At 39.6% G+C, this 16,152-nt stretch overlaps 1 protein-coding gene across 2 annotated transcripts in view; it reads right to left on the bottom strand.

Moving 5' to 3' along the window:
• dok6 (docking protein 6) overlaps positions 1–14,600 on the bottom strand; it is a 51,073-nt gene extending 36,473 nt beyond the window's left edge. Inside the window, exon 1 of one of the 2 annotated variants that reach the window (XM_067578198.1) lies at positions 13,861–14,600. In XM_067578198.1, coding sequence (XP_067434299.1) covers positions 13,861–13,926 — 66 coding nt within the window. In that variant the 5' untranslated portion in view covers positions 13,927–14,600. The remainder of the gene's footprint in view (positions 1–13,860) is intronic. The other variant, XM_067578197.1, reaches the window with a different exon arrangement.
• Positions 14,601–16,152: the final 1,552 nt, after the last annotated feature.

The raw sequence follows: 16,152 nt of genomic DNA, 5'->3' as shown, positions 1-16,152 counted from the left end.
GCAGACAAAGGAGGATTTGACTATGGCAGAATACCCTCGCCGACAAGCGTCCTGAGACCACCACAGACAGAGAGCAACAATACGGTGCAGTGTTATTTTCTTTATAGGACTGGAATGAGTTGTCCACCATTGTGTATCCTCTTGCCGCGCTGAATGTTAAACTGAACTAAATCCATAAATGTCGAAAACATGCTCTGAATGCACAAAAGCGCAAAACTTCATTTAGGTTTAGCTGTAATGTAGGCAAAGCTTTATTTTTCACTTTCGTATGTTGGTGCTCGCGTCACCAGAGGCTTCCGGACGAAATTAGCATCTAGGCCAACAGGTGAGGGGGCTGTTACATGGAAACCAAATACAGTGGCTCAGAAGTGACCGACTAGCCTCAGTGGGAAGTGAATATAAAGTAAGAGGATGAAAGGAGCTCTTGGTACACTGGCCCACAACCATAATATAACTCCACCAATTGACTAGCTTAATTACCATTAGCTGACCACTTGATTATCATATAAATAAAGACTGTGAAATTGAATGAGGCGCGGACCACCGTGCGGTGTTCCAGCAAATATTTGCATGTTTAGCAGGATATTATGAAACGCTGAGTGTTTTCCAGGACACTTTGTGCGAGCGTTTGTTATTTGAATTTCATCAGAAGCCCTAAAAGCAGTAATCCTCATGCATTGGTGCAGTCGCCCCCCCCCCCCCCCCCCCCCCCCACACACACACACACACACCCTCCCTGAGGATTAATTCTAAAGAGGAACTCGCTCACTGATGTTTGGGCTGCTTCTCTGATACGGTTAGCTGGGAAAGCAGCGGGCTCTGTGTCTGCAACAACTATTCCCTCACAACCAGAAAGCAGAGATTTGAGCTTGCTGGAACTAACTTGACTCAGCCACATTTGGTCTGCAAATCAAAGAGGACGCTGGGGAATAAACAGGCGTGCGTACTTTTGTGTGTGTGCGCGCGCAAAGGAGGGAAAATGTGGCGGCGCACTTTTACGTCAAAGAACGGGGTCCGATGGAGTTTGTCATATTGTTTTTGTCTCATTTCCTCCCAAAGAACACACTCTCTTGGAATAAGTGGGCTATGATTCAGTGTCACTGTGTGTCCCAGCATGAAATCATTGAGGAATGCAATTATCACTTTGCCCAAAAGACATTTCTTTGAAATGAGAGCGAACAACTGGGAACATAAGAGGGGAGTGAAAGGGAGGGAGGTGTGTGTATGTGTGTGTGTGTGTGTGTGTGTGTGGGTGGGTGGGGGCTAACACTGGTTATTGTTGATCCCAATGCCTGTTCTGCACTTCAAACTTCCTTTTGTTAAATTAGCCAAGTCCTAATCTGTTGGCATGTAAGGCTTCCACTACAATTCATGATGGGTCAAAAGTTTGCCATATTAACTTTGTCCAATAACTGCGTGTTTTCAATTGTTTTTATGACTCTTAAGAGCCATTATTCTCTCCATTATGACCTTTAAATGATCTGCTCCAAGTGCCATTGCCAAGGCTACTATTGTGTGCACCATTTCCATTGGAAGATCCAAAATTCATTCCCTGAACAGTAATTCTTGTGGAAATATTAAAGTTGTTTAATAGAAAGGGGATCAGATTGCCTTGGCCTACGCTTGAGGTCATTTCGGCTCATTAGAACGGAGTGATTTTATTTGATATTTTTTAAAAACGGGCAGCTTTGCATACGACGTGAGAGAGTCAGCTGTAGTGTTTTCATGCCTGGTGCCGAGCTGGGCAGGTACCAAACTGTCACACCAGTACTCAGCGAGAAGTAAACTGTCACCTCCTTACTATTAAAAGAACTCCCCTGAGAGAGAAAGAGGGAGGGAAGGAGAGTGGAGTGTACAAACTCATCTCCAAACAAACAGAAACAAACAGAGCTCCCACACAGACAGGGGGGGGGTGATATGAACTGGCTGCTTTTTTTTTTTTCCTCCCCGACTTACGCAAGACTCCAAGGTCAAGGTTTTTTAACAGCACATTAATAATACAGAGCCTTACAATTAGCGCCACATAAAAAAAAAAGCTTTGTTTAGTCGACAGCTTGGGCAAATTTACATTATTCAACAAGGCTATTTGCTTGGATTTAAAGCAGCTCAGGTGTAATGCTTAATTATTATTTTTAGCAAGACCATAATAATGTTTACCGATGAACCGCGTTGGGTAAATTAAGAACACAGAGACAAAGACAAGAACCTTAACACACATAGACACGCACGCACAGCTGAGGCTATCTTTGGCTGCACAGTGTACTGAATGTGCTTGGCAAGCGGGCTGATGAAAGGTAACAGCAGGAGAAGAACTCATTATGGATCGTGATTCAAATATAAAAGGTAGGAGGTTCTTTTTTTTCGCCTAAGAATAACTTCACCAGGTCCCCTTTTGATAGACTACATACAAATGTGATTATCAGCTTTGACGGTTACAATACGATTTCTCTGGATCACATAATGGCTAAATTGAATTTGGAAGCAGTTTGAGAGGGATGGCAGATTGTTATCATGAGACTATACATACAAACAATGACATCTGAGAACTCCCTCGAGGAATCCTTTTTTTTTTTTCTCTCAGGTTTTTGGTCCAAAATTTCATGTGACACATTGATACAGAAAGAAAAACTGACCTTGACATTAACACACACCTGCGCACACAGACACATAAAAACACCCATGCGTTTACACATGCAAATACACATAAACACAATGCCCACAGACTGTATTCACACACACACACACAAAGAGACGCACAAACTGAAAGTGAGCTTAGCTGCAGAGTAGAGCCCCGAGGGCTGGTCTGTTGATTAATGAGGGGAGGAAGGCGAGGAGAGGAGGATGAAGCAGAAGTGTTAATGGAGCTATGATAGATTCCTCTACGCCTGGTGTTTTATAGGTGAGTCTCCAGTGTATCTGCACAATGTAGCGATACAGTACCACAGAGAACTGTAAAGCCAGAGCCTCCGCGTGGGTGGTGAAATATGTGGATCAGATGGACTTGGATATGGAACAATAATACACTCACCTTTCAAATTCACACAGCTTATATTATTAGGGGAATGAATTAAACTGTGAGTGAACATTATGAGGATACTGTAGCTACAAGATGGAAATGCGATCCAAAATAGAATTTATTTCGACTTTATTGAAAAAACAGTGAAGATTATCCTGTAAAACGGCAGTGAGAGACACATCCTTAAGCAACTTTCTGACAACCGAGACAGCACTCAGACTGAATTTACATGAACATCCAATTTGTTAGCACCTCATTGAAGTTTAACTTCTTTGTATTCTTAACAACAATTATTAACAGTATTAACAACTTGAATAAATTCTCTCAGTCAGGAGTCTGTTCTCAGTTCAATGTCAGGGAAGCTTGTGGAGGTTAAATCTCTCAATGACATCACAATACAGATAGTATTGAGATAATTTAAGGTCTTTAATATTCACTGAACTGAATGAAATTGGGAAGATAAAATAAATGAATTTTGGCTAAAATAGGCAAATCATTCATGAAGAAAAAATGGGCACAATGTGCCCTTTCATTTTTGTTCATTTTCAGTTAATATGCAGATGAACCTGAACAACAGAACAGTTTAAAATAATTTATCTTACTCCGTTCTTTTTTCTGCGGATTATAATACACCTTTTAAATTGATGTGGTGAACTTCTTCACAAACAGTTGCCTATTTACACATCCAGCAACATTAGCATTAATTTTTGAGTTGAGTTTCTGCCCACCAGGAAAATCTAAGTCCAATAGTCACTCTCCTTTTAGCTCTGTTTTTGGTCACCACTAACTCCTTAACGCTAAGAGGAATTATAGAATCAGTAATAATTATCTGTGGGTTCAACAGTATGAGGGATTCCTTTCACATAAGTCATAATGTGATGCATAAATATTATAAAAATACTGATGTATTTGATGCTTTAAATTATATGTTCTGTTTTCTTTTTTGTTTTCTTTTTTGTTTTTCATTTAATATACAAAATAAAATGAAAGACAGAAAAATTGAACAAAAGCTAACAAGTTCTGGGATAATATGGTTGTTCTTTCTGCTTTTTCTTAAATTTCTGGTGTTGAATCGAGCATCTGGTGTGTTGTCAGGGTGCAGGATCTGCTGGGATTGGAAAGATTAAATAGCCATGAAGAGAGTCTCTACTACTGAGCTGTGACTTTTCCCCCAATCTTTTCCCCCAATGGGATTAGAGAACTTTGCACTTTACAAAGCAGCTCATCAGAAAACATTGGGAACACAAAGCTGTTATGGACAATTCTGGCTTGGGAGACGGCAACAGGAAAAAAACTGAAAGTGGTAGAGTCTGAAAGTTGTATCCGGTTATTTTGGGAGCATGACGTTGAGTGAGGGCAAGAAATGAGTGTTGAGACAAAAGAACATTTTTATTAGCCACCAGTTTTCTAAGGTGCGGACATCACTAACTGCTAATAACAACATTTGTCCCTGTTTACGACAAAAAGCCTTTTTGATAATTAGGAACAACGGGAATCAATGATGTGAAATGTTCAAGTGGGGTCCGGGCGTAGATTTATTTATGAAAGGGACTATATAATAGAGGCACATTTTTCACTAAGAATAACGACTGTTGGGCTGTTGTTCCCATATCCTGCTAGAGATGCAATTCATCAGGTCCAATAAGAGCTGGTAATTTGTCTTCAGGTCTTTGTCTGATGGAGGAAGCTGATGAAAACTAAAAGGAAATGACCACACAATGTATAGCCCTGCATATCTGTGAATTAATGCAGTCCAACAAACATCTATCACAGAAGCTGAAACTGGGCTATGGGCACCCACAAGGCACGAATAAAACCTAAGAATGTTAAAAACCCTTTATCTGCTATGGTTTCAATTTCCATTTGGCAATCAGAAATATTTAGTGGAGAACACGGCTAATTGTGGCCACTGGATCTAAGAAATAATCAGATTTCTTTGCACAACCCTAGTCTCATTTATCCGTGTTGTTTGGAAAGTGAGTCTCAATTGCTCAAAGTCTAACATAGCTGACTGTGTCTTTTCTACGCTCCACTGACAAGTACAGTTCCTGGGGTGAAAAATCTCCTGACATCCACCAATCTGGACGGCCTGTCATTGTTAATAGTGAGTGCATGGAGGTGGCAAGATCCTATCTTAAAAGGCTGTGCCATCTTGGACAATAGACACATTATTCTCTGTTTCTTTGCCTCTGCTTTGGTGGGTGCTTGTGCGCCAACAAAGGGGGGACATACCCACACCATTACAGTACACTCTGTCCACGTAAAGGCCACTGGTCACTGAACACAAATACCCACTTGTAAGCCAAAAACAGCCAAGAGAGACAAAAGAGGGATAAAACAGTTGATAAGTGCTAATGGAGGGTTACTGTAGACAGGGCTGAGAAGAGAGCACAAGTGGGTCCAGCAAAGTACTTATAGAGTAATAACTCTTGATTGTGTCTTTGTATTTCATAAGCAAATGGACAAAAAATGCTTTATTTGCATGGTTAATGTCGTTATCAGTGTCCATTGTAAGCTGGGGTATCAAAGGTCTCCATAACCTAACATTTTGACGGTTTTATTATCTCTTTCTGAAGATGCAAGGTTTGGAGTTATCAAACTTAATGGCTGGTGTAATAGATGAATGTTTTTTTCACTTACAAGTCTAGATTGTTGGCGCACTTACTGAAAAAGGACTTTGTGAAATATTGGCTTTTTGCAGTGGCGTATTATCTTTAAGAACTAAATAAGAAGTACTGGAAGTTGTTTACAGTGTTGCTTGAAACTAATGGAAAGTGGACAAACTGAAGTTATGGTGGAATTGATTTTAAATATTTTGTGTGGAGGTTTTTGCATGGACAGTTTAAAACAGCCAAGAACAACCTTTACTGTACTAGAAAGCTCCAACTGTATTTGACCTGTTGTATTTACACGCATAGATACATGGATTGATCTCATAAGTAAACATTAATAATTAGTGCCTAACGACTGAATCAGTATAGCTGGTACCAGTGTCACACCATGTAATCAATTACCGATTTCTTACTGTAAAACTCCATTGTATATCAGCATGGGATGATGTCACATCTGTACTGTTGACTGAATCTTCTGTCACGCATGAAACTACTAAAACCCCCAAACAAGGCCAAGAAAGCATCTAACAAGTGCTGCGCCTCACTACTCGTCACTTGTTTTTTTTGTTGTTGTTTTTTAGTCCTTATTAAATTACCCCAAAACAAACTGTATGCACGCCCAGGATTGTGAAATTGTTCACTCGCAAAAAAAAAGCAATTTTAAAACCCCAAATCTCTTTTGTAAATGTATAAACAGGACTGTAACCCATCGTTTTGCAAATGATATCCTTGTGTTAGAATGATGAATAACTTAAACTCTCCATCTGCAGCCTTGATTATTGGTTTACTGATTATTTGTTTGCATCTGCACTTTTAGTTGATTGTATTTCCACTCCTCCTCATTCTGGACCAGACATAATGCATTTTTAATGTGTTTTCTGTTTGACATTTAGTGTTCTGGTTTGACCAATGAGGTTTCATAACCACAGTTAGATGGCAGTAAAGTACAACTTTGTCTCTTTCAGTTTTAATCTTGTTATTATGAATAACAGGAAAACATTGTAGTACATATTTTGTGTATATTTCATTCTAGATCCAAGTTAGATTGCAGTTTTAATTTGATTTTGACTTGAATTTCAATGTGATCAAGCGCAAGTGAGACAAGTTGTGCAGCTCAGCATAATACAGGTAAACTAAGTGAGGTTAAGATGCCCAATAGCACCTCTGAATCTCAGAATTTTCTTCCAGCTCACTGTTGATGTTTTGAAAAGTCAACACTGTTCATAGTTAAGTCTGAAAACATCCACAGTGAGCTGGAAGGGGAATTGGGGAATTTGTTCTACTGCTGGGCACCAAAACAAAATCAGGGAGAGTGAGGTGAGGTGGACTTGTAAAATATTCCTGTGATCATATTTCTAAAACGACTATGATCAGTTGATCAAATGTGAAATGTGAATATGCTCACCAGTTGTCACGTACCCACAGAGAATTATCACTCAACTCTGCACTTCCTCTGAGCTCTGTGGAGTGTCTTTTGGTTTTCCGGCCCACGACTTTAATGTTTTAGTTCAATCTAATTCATAGCCGCAGGAACATGATTTAAATACCTGCAGCAATCCCCCTGCAGGGAGACACTGTGCGCATTTACGCACAAGGCACAGCAGCATAATTTCATTGATTATTTAAATCTCCAGACAAGCCGACAGGAGCGGTCAGGATCTAATGTTAAATAATGTTTTGTGTTCCTCTACACATCCAAAAGGCCAGCTGTTACAAACACACAGTCCAGGTTCATACAGTGAAATCGTAAAAAGCAGCCGTCCTCCTGATAAATCCTGAGCACCATCAGAGTTGTCAAAAAAATGTTATTTCAGAAGCTAAAAGTTTAATTCGGTTTCCCCTGGAGAGTTTCCTTTGTCCTGTCATGTTCATTACTACAGTTTTTTAGATTTGCTGCAGTGACGTTACTGTGTGCATGGAAACATTCACAATTACTAAAAGCAGCATCTTTAATCTTTAAAGTAAATCGATAAGGAAAACACTCATACATCAATACAATACACAGTAAAGAAATCACCTGGAGAGCTTGCAATGCTCGATGATGTTTAAAAAGCATCCTCACTCCACCATCTTTACGCGCAGGGTCTATTTTTGCCGGACCAGCTCCCACACAACAGAAAAAAATAATCATTGCAACAACACAAATGGGCCTATAGGATGCTAGCCACCTGATGGCTGGGGTGGGGGTGCAGCACTCCCAGCACCCATATTTCCTGTGGCTATGATCTCATTGCTCTTGTAACATTTTTTTCAGCCACAACAGACTGCTGTTTTTAGCGGTAAAAAGGTTTATAACCCATCTGTGCAGTAACTGACCAGCAGGGCAAACAGACAAAGTTAGCAAAAAGCGTTCGTTAGTCAATGTAGTAGAACACTTACAGTAGCAGTTAAAGAGGTATATTGTTCTCAACAGTAAGCGGAGACCAAAAGCAGAGCTAAAAGCAGAGTGAATATTGGACTTACATACAGTACATTCAGTAGGTGAACAAAAATATGACCCTAGAAGACTTCTAATGTTGTAGGCTAACAAGTGTTTGCTAACAAGTTCTTTTAAGGTGATATGGCAAACATGTTAACATACATTTGCCTATTTCGTAGCAAGATTAGCATTTATTTGGAGTGTTGTTTGTGTTCACTAAATGAATATAAGTCCAATATTCACCCTTGAGCTTTGCATTTGGTCTTTACTTACTTATGAGAAAAATATTTAGCTCCTCAATGCTCCACTTTCTTCTCCATCTATAGACGCTAACTTTGGCTGTCTGTCATTTTGTGGCTGGGCAGGTAGCTATTGGTTTTTAGAACTTTTTCGTTGGACACAGTTGTTTTTAGATACCTTCTGCATCCAAAAACAACCCTACGAGAGCCATGAGAGTGAACCAAAACAGCCAAGTTGCAGACCGGAAAACCACTAAAAAAAAAACACTAAAGCCACTAAAAAGCTATGTAGAGCTGAGAGGAACCGCAGAGTCGGGTAATAATTCTCTGTGGGCTCATGACTGTGATCCACTGCTAATATAAAAATATTGATTATAGCTGCTTTAAATGTCTGGTATGAAGTACAACGAAAATCTTCTTGTCTTATTCATACAGCACATTTTTCTTTGAATATAAAAGTCAATGTTGAGTTTGCTTGTTTTGGTGAAAATACTGTGATGTTATTGTGGTGGGAACTTATAATTTAAAAAAAGCCGATCTGTGTGTGAAGCCTATGTTTGAAGTGCTCTGCGTTCTCTTAAAATATTACATATCTACAGTACCTCTGAGCCAGCATCTGAACTACAGATCCTTTGAAGTGTCAAAACATGTTTGTGAATGGAGAGATTGAATGGCAGACAGACTCACCCGCAGCAAACTTAAATTGACCGTTTTTGTTAAGGCTTGAAGAAAAGGTTGGACAGACAGGGGAAAATATTCTGACCTTTTCTATTTACCACAGTGATCGTAAACCTGGGAAATGTGTACCTGGACTGAGACTGACACACAAATTACTCAAAGGTCATGTTATTCAGCCTTTCAAGAGAAGTCCATCCCACTGATAGCATCAACTGTTTTTCACTGAAAGGGAAAAAGAAAGGACCACAGTGATGATGGCAGTATCACCACTGCTGTATCTCAGACTCATCCAGATGTAATGCTTTCTCTACGCAGAGACACTTTTACTTGTTTTTGGCTCTTGTGAGCATTTAGTTTGTCTTCATGTTGTAAAAAAATACTGTATGGTACAAAGCCACAGGATTAAAATTAATTGAGAATCCACACACTGTTCTCTGGCAGCAGATTGTTTACTTGTTTGTCGGGTGTATGTGTGTGCCAATTCTTCAATGTTGAACCAAGCCAATTTGTGTACGTGGGTATGTGTGTGGTGTGTGCGTGGTTTTGCACTGTGTCAGGGGGAATAGCCTGTTGGGGTTATGGAGGGTGCAGTGTGGGGTGATGAATAGGATGCTTTTGTGCTCAGTCTCTCAGCTGTCTGCAAACCAGTGAAGGAGAGAAAGGTGAGAGAGAGAGAGAGAGAGAGAGATGGGGGGGGGGGGATGATAGCCAGATAAAGGGGAAGAAAAGAGGAAGAGCGATAAAATAGGGGAGAAGAGATGAGAGAAATACTGTGAAGTGTGGGGAGTACAGGTGAGACGTGGGGGAACAGGAGGTGAGAGAATGGGTGAAAGTGAGGAAGAGGAGGGGGGAGAATGTGAGAAAGGGAAGGAAAGAGAGACTACTTGTGCATTCAAGAACACTGCACCGTTGTCTCTTCAAGCCAACAAAGAGACAAAGAAGTTGGCTAATGTAGGAAATCGTTGCCATTCATGTCAGTGGAAAAAGAAAACAAACGTCCTGGGTAAAAGAAAGAAAGGAAAAAAAAAAAACCAGGAGAGAAAGTGCCCTGTTTGGTAATTTGATCACTCGGCAGAACACAGACCTGACCTCATGGCCTCAACCTTCACACATGATGGGGTTTGGAAATGAGCCAATCGAACTGAGTGATGTTGATGAGTTCAGCCAAAGCTGTTGGTGTGGCAACTTTAATACATATCGCATAAAGAGAACCATTCAACTGTACTACTTTCTAATAAAAAATAATGTATAAAACATTTTAAATGGCACGGCATTACAATAAAGACCGAGGTGGGAGCATTAGAAGGTCAACTGTGATGCCATGTCTTGATATGTGATATTTGAGAGACATTTAAAGCGCTAAAAATAACATTAAATAACCATCACATGAGGAGGAAAATACACAGGACCTTTTTGGCCTAAAAAGCTGAGCAGATAAAAGTTTGTACTGAATTCAGTTGTTGTGACAGTTAGGGCTGGATATCAAACCTCAATACCTTTTTTGGGGTACTGACTGTACTGAAAACTGGCTCTGAATGTCTGGTCAGAATTGTAATTTATTTAGAAAGCTATTCTTTGATCAGATAGCGCATGATTTATATAAAGATTTTCCCAGTTTTAGACTGTCAGGCAACATTCTTGTACGGCTGCATGGGTTTAGACATTTAATATTAAATGATGCAATAATTAGTCAGTTAATCAAAAGCTTTTTAAATGTGAAGATTTGCCAATTTTCCATGTTTTATAATAAATGTATTATCTTTGAGCTTTGGACTGTTTGTGCAGATAAAACAAGAACAATTTGAAAATGCCCCCTTGGGCTGTGGGGACACCAGGAAAGATGGGCACTTTTTAGTATTTTGTTATATTTCATAGACCGAATGATTAATGGATAAACTAAGAAAACAACAGAGAGAATAATTGATATATTAATGGAATTTGGTTTATGTTTGGTCCTGTTGCCTAAGGAAAAATATACAACAAATGTTGTTGATGTTTTGTAGAAAATCTTCATATTTTTCAAAGGTATTAAAAGAAATACTGTTTTGGTATCAGTACCAGAACTGAGGTATAGGTATTGACACATTTCAAATGATAGTCCCTAGTCCCAGTGACAGGATGGATCATTGAATGGAGGTCTTTTGGCCATATTTTACTTATGTGGAATCATGAGAATCAAAGAGGGCAGTGCATCTCTCTGTCCATGTCACTACATCTCAGTTATCCTTCTGCCTTGAATGTGTATGGCACATCAGGATAATGATGCCTCAAGTCTCTCTTCACAGCCATAAACATTATTGAGCTGTCGAGTCATCAATATGGGTAAAAAAAAAAAAGATGTTTGGGTTCAGGCTGAAATAGGTCTCATAAATTACTATTTTTTTTGGATTGTACCCAACTATGAATATCATTCGCCTCCACCCTGATGTGTATCTTTCCACTCATGAGTCATGACATGCATGTGTGTACTGTGTCTGTCACACATTTAGCACCGACGAGGAATTTTTTCCCCTCACATAAAAAGTAATCAAACAAGAGGAATAATTACAGGGGTGCATCAATGCCTGTTGATTCAGGCATACAGATTCCTTTGTTGTTGTTGTTTTTCCCATATCAGATTCAAAATGAGAATTGGCCTGGTATATAACTAACCCTAGTGTTGACAGATAAATACTTTCTGTCTGCCCACACTGGGGTCCACTAGCTATCGCAGCATGGCTTTTCTATGATGAAACAGCAGCGAGCGGCTGGAGGGCTGAGGGAGTGGGCGATCAGGACACAAACTGTTTTTCTCCACAAACAGCAGGATGAGATCTGGAGCTGGCAGAGATATGGCATCCATACCTCGAGCACAGCCAACACAGCATGCGTCCTCACTTGCTTTGCAAAGTCATAGACTCCACACACAAACACACACACACACACACACCCTTTCTCTGAATGCATCTAGCTAATAGCATACGCACATAAACTGAGCCAACTACAAACAAGCTGATTTGCATGTTTACAAATGTCTTTTGCTTTCATTTGTTAAATCAGGCTTGAGTTGGGAAAGTCCTTTAAGGGCAGTAAAGGTTTCTCCTGCTTAGGGCTGCTTCAAACCAAAGATTTTCCTAGTCGACAAGCAGTCATTAGTTCAAGCCATTAGTCGACTAGTTGTTGCATGTTTATGATATTAATTCAATTTTTTAAATATATTGTTTTGGGGGCGTCAGAAAATGGTTTGAGCTCTACAGCTGAGAAGGAATGTAAAACTGTGCTGCATTACAGAGAAATACAAAACCATAATAATGAGTCTTTAAAATATCAATTTTACAAGTGCACACACAAAGCGAGCCGCCTGTTGACAACAGCGCTAACAGCAAAAGCCGTAATAATTCTGAATCAACACAGTATATCACACAACTTATGAACTTGTAACACCATGCTAGGTGGCTAACGTTACGCTACTTACACGTTTCAGATGATAAGTCATGTTTGAGGTCGACAAATGATAGGCGGAACTTTGGATGATTTCCTGCCCGATAATAGTCTAGAGTGAGTCACTGACTGAGTGATGAAGTTACACCATTGGTCGGCTGAGTGATGTAACTTCATCACTTACCTCTGCCGGGTGTCGACTAAGACTCTTCTCATCAACTAACGGTTTGGTCGACTATTAGGCGACAGCCCTACTCCTACTCAAGAACAATTAGTCACAAAGAGTAATCATAGACAGCCTCAATGACAGCATACAACAGTAGAATAGCGTTGATGAAGCCAGGTGATGATGTGACGAGGAGGCAGCCATCATTAGCCTCCATCATCACACTTCATCAGAGGAGGAGTGTGCCCACTCTGTTAGCGTAATGAGCTGGAAGAACGAACAAAAGCAGATGGCTTTATGAGTCAGACAAGAAGGCGCTCATAATTGAATATACAGTATATCATTCGTTTCAATTTAAGCAGTCAAGCTATTTTTTCCCCCTTGCTGTATCTCAATGGAAATCCATTATCAAGGCATTAAGATGCTGCCATCGCACAGATTCAGCCGGATTACAATGAGACTTTTCAATACTGAGAGTAATTCATCACGACTGAAAGAGAGTTTAAGCACAGTAAGTCTGTGCTGACAGATAACAGGCTAATGATAATTTGTGCAGTGATTAACAACATTACCAGTGTTGCTATTATGTTATCCAACCTAGAGTCCAGTGTTCATTTGCACTGTAGCCTGTGGTGCTCAGTGGTAAGTGACCTTATTAGACTTTATAGTGTGGTTAAAGTGTCATAATACTTTTACAGGGAGCATCTGTGTAGGTAAAAAAGTGAGATTATAGGTTAATAGTGCTCTTTAGTAAATTTATAGTATACATTTATCTCTCCATAAGCAGACAGAATTTAGTATTTTCATCTTTTCTGTAAAATTTGCAGAGCTGCTCACCTGTCTATAATTTTCGCAATCCTAGCGCAGTCATAAAACTAGATAACAGCTTCACTTTTTCAAGAAAAATAGACTTACAGGCTAAAAAAAAGAGACTGAAATATGATTTACAACCACATGACACCAGCTGTCAGTCGTCTTAACTTTATACCAACATCTCAGTAGTTTATGTGTGGAAGTATTTTTTTATTTTTTTGCACGATGCACTGAGTGAAACTTGGCCGCTGCTCGTGCTGCTCTAATCTGTTTTTCCTCTTGAAGAGCTCGCAGCAGGACGACTGCCTATGGAGCAATTAAAGCCTCTTTCTTAATCCAGCCGCCGCTGATGCTAAAAGACCGCAAACAACTGGAACTCTTCCTCCTCCTCCTCCTCCTCCTCCTCCTTCTACTGTTTCCACCACCACCACCTCCTCCTCTTTTCCTCCCCCTTCTCCTCCACCGCGCTAGACAGCAAGTGCAACAGTACTACTCACCCCCAGTTTCTTACTCCGTATCCTCACGTATCCCTGTTTGACTATGTCGTTGAAGTTGGAAGCCATGGTGAGGCGGGTAGCTTCCTGTAAAGAAAGCTCTCTCTTTCTTTTACGTGAAGCGAAATCTTCTACTTGAGGCTCGGTCGGTCAGACATCCAGCGGGAGAAGAGCGGGCGGTGGGCAACCTGCTCCTGTGTCAGCGCTCAGGCTGCCCGGCTTCAGCGGCGCGATCCATCCGGGAGAGGAGGGAGATACCATTCGTCAGCTGATTGAGTGGAGCCGGAGAGGAGAGAGGAGAGGAGAGCAGAGGAGAGGCGCGCTTCCTGGACCACACCATCCCTGAAACCGGGAGGGGGTGGGGGATAACTGCTGCTGAGGGTGGGAGGGGTGTCATTAAATCCACGGGGGTGCTTGATTTCTTTTTTTTTTTTTTCTTCCTCCACGTCAAAAATACACAACTTAAAACACACATTCTCATACTTGAATTTTGTTGTTTGTCTCTTTTTATTCTTTATAGCCACTTTTTTTTTTTTTTTTTAGCATTTACTGTGATTCTAAAATGTACAGCCTATTATAGCTGGGGTGATAATGAAAACGACTAAAAAGAGAGTCAATGGAAAAGTTAGTCATCGTCATATCTCTTGAATTAAATAACAAGCCAATTAAAATATACTTAAAAACAGACTTTGTCTTCTTGTGACTACTGTTAGATGTTTGAGTGTCACTGTGAAGAATGATGTATGTGCATAGTTTGACATTGGAAGACTGTTTTCACATTCATCTGCGGAAACGGGTAAGTTTCTCTGTGTTCATAGAAAATCTAATTTTTTTAGGAAGTGGGCCTATGAGCAGGATTTGTGACATCACAACTTGTTTGGAAACCAATCCTGGCACAGTATGCAACCTAAACAAGTGTGATGTGGAAACTTGAGGCCTCCAGTTTACAAACACTGAAAATGGACTTTACGGTAAAGTAGGAGATACCTTGTGTCCAGCAGTTCAACTTCTTGAATTAAATATATTTACATATTCATAAATTCTGGAATTTTTAATGAGGGAGATGAAGTAGATGCCACTTTAAGGATTTTGACATGGTAATTATACCTTTTTTTTTTGTGGAGAAAACAAATCAGGCACGCATCATTGTTCCAAGCAGAGTATGTCTATATGTCTTAATACATGTCTGGAGAGGATTTTTAATATATATATACATTATTGTATAGCCTATATTAAAAGTGACACTGGCTATTTGAATGACGAAATAATATTCCTCCTCTACAAATGAAAAAAATAGAATTCAACAGCAGTTAAACACATCTTTGTTCAATTTAATACCCTATGGGCTTTGTTTCTACATTAGTCTACTTTTTGACAGTTGACCTACGGTGGCTAATGTTGCTAATGTTAGCAATTTTTAGATATTGCTCTACTGACATCGCATAAGTTGACTCCTCTACCTGTGCTACTCTGACGCTATGTTTTAGCATTAGTGGTCAGCCAGAGTTACATAGGCTCTCTTTAACTCTCACTTTAACAAGAGAAATAATTTGTTTGCTGTTTGAGACCCTAAGATTATCAGTCACCTAAGAATTTGGCTATTAGATCATTGTTTATTAGGAAAGAATATAGCTACATGATCATTGTATTTTTTTTTTTTTTTAACTTTTTTGTTCTCGACCTTGTAATATTATCTCAGCTCTTATTTTCATGTTTTTCAAGCTCAAACAATTTGTTGATTAACAGAGTGGCAGTTAATTAATTGACAATTATTTTAATAATTAATTATATGTTTAAATTATTTTATCAAGCCAATATATTTGGTGGCTCCAGCCATGATCAAGAACATCATCAGCAGACTAAATAATCATTAGTTGCAGCCCTAATATTTTTAGACACAAGACTGAATGTGAATGATCAATAATGAGTAGACAATAACTTGATTCTGCATGGTAGTACAGGGTTAATAGGACACATTAGCACTAACTTGTCAAAAGCAGCATAATTTGAGTGTTTTTTTAAAACCTATACAGTAAAAGCAAGAACTATAACACACAGCATGGGCACATGTGGTCATTCATCCTTTTGATCATTAAAATCACACATAAGCAGGTTTTGTGTCAACCATTTATAACACTCAACATGTCAAGTAAGACTACTTGTTCAGTGAACTTTTATGCAACTTTTCAAATATGAGGTAACCATTCCCAACTCCCAGACTCCCCATCACCACCACCAACCAACAATATGTTTCAAGAAAATATGCAAATGTACACCAGAGCTTAATTTGCAACA

Source organism: Thunnus thynnus, chromosome 21, assembly GCF_963924715.1.
Source record: "Thunnus thynnus chromosome 21, fThuThy2.1, whole genome shotgun sequence".
Classification (NCBI taxonomy): Eukaryota; Metazoa; Chordata; class Actinopteri; order Scombriformes; family Scombridae; genus Thunnus; species Thunnus thynnus.
Note: the sequence above shows the minus strand (reverse complement) of the source record. Positions and strands in the feature narration are given on the sequence as shown.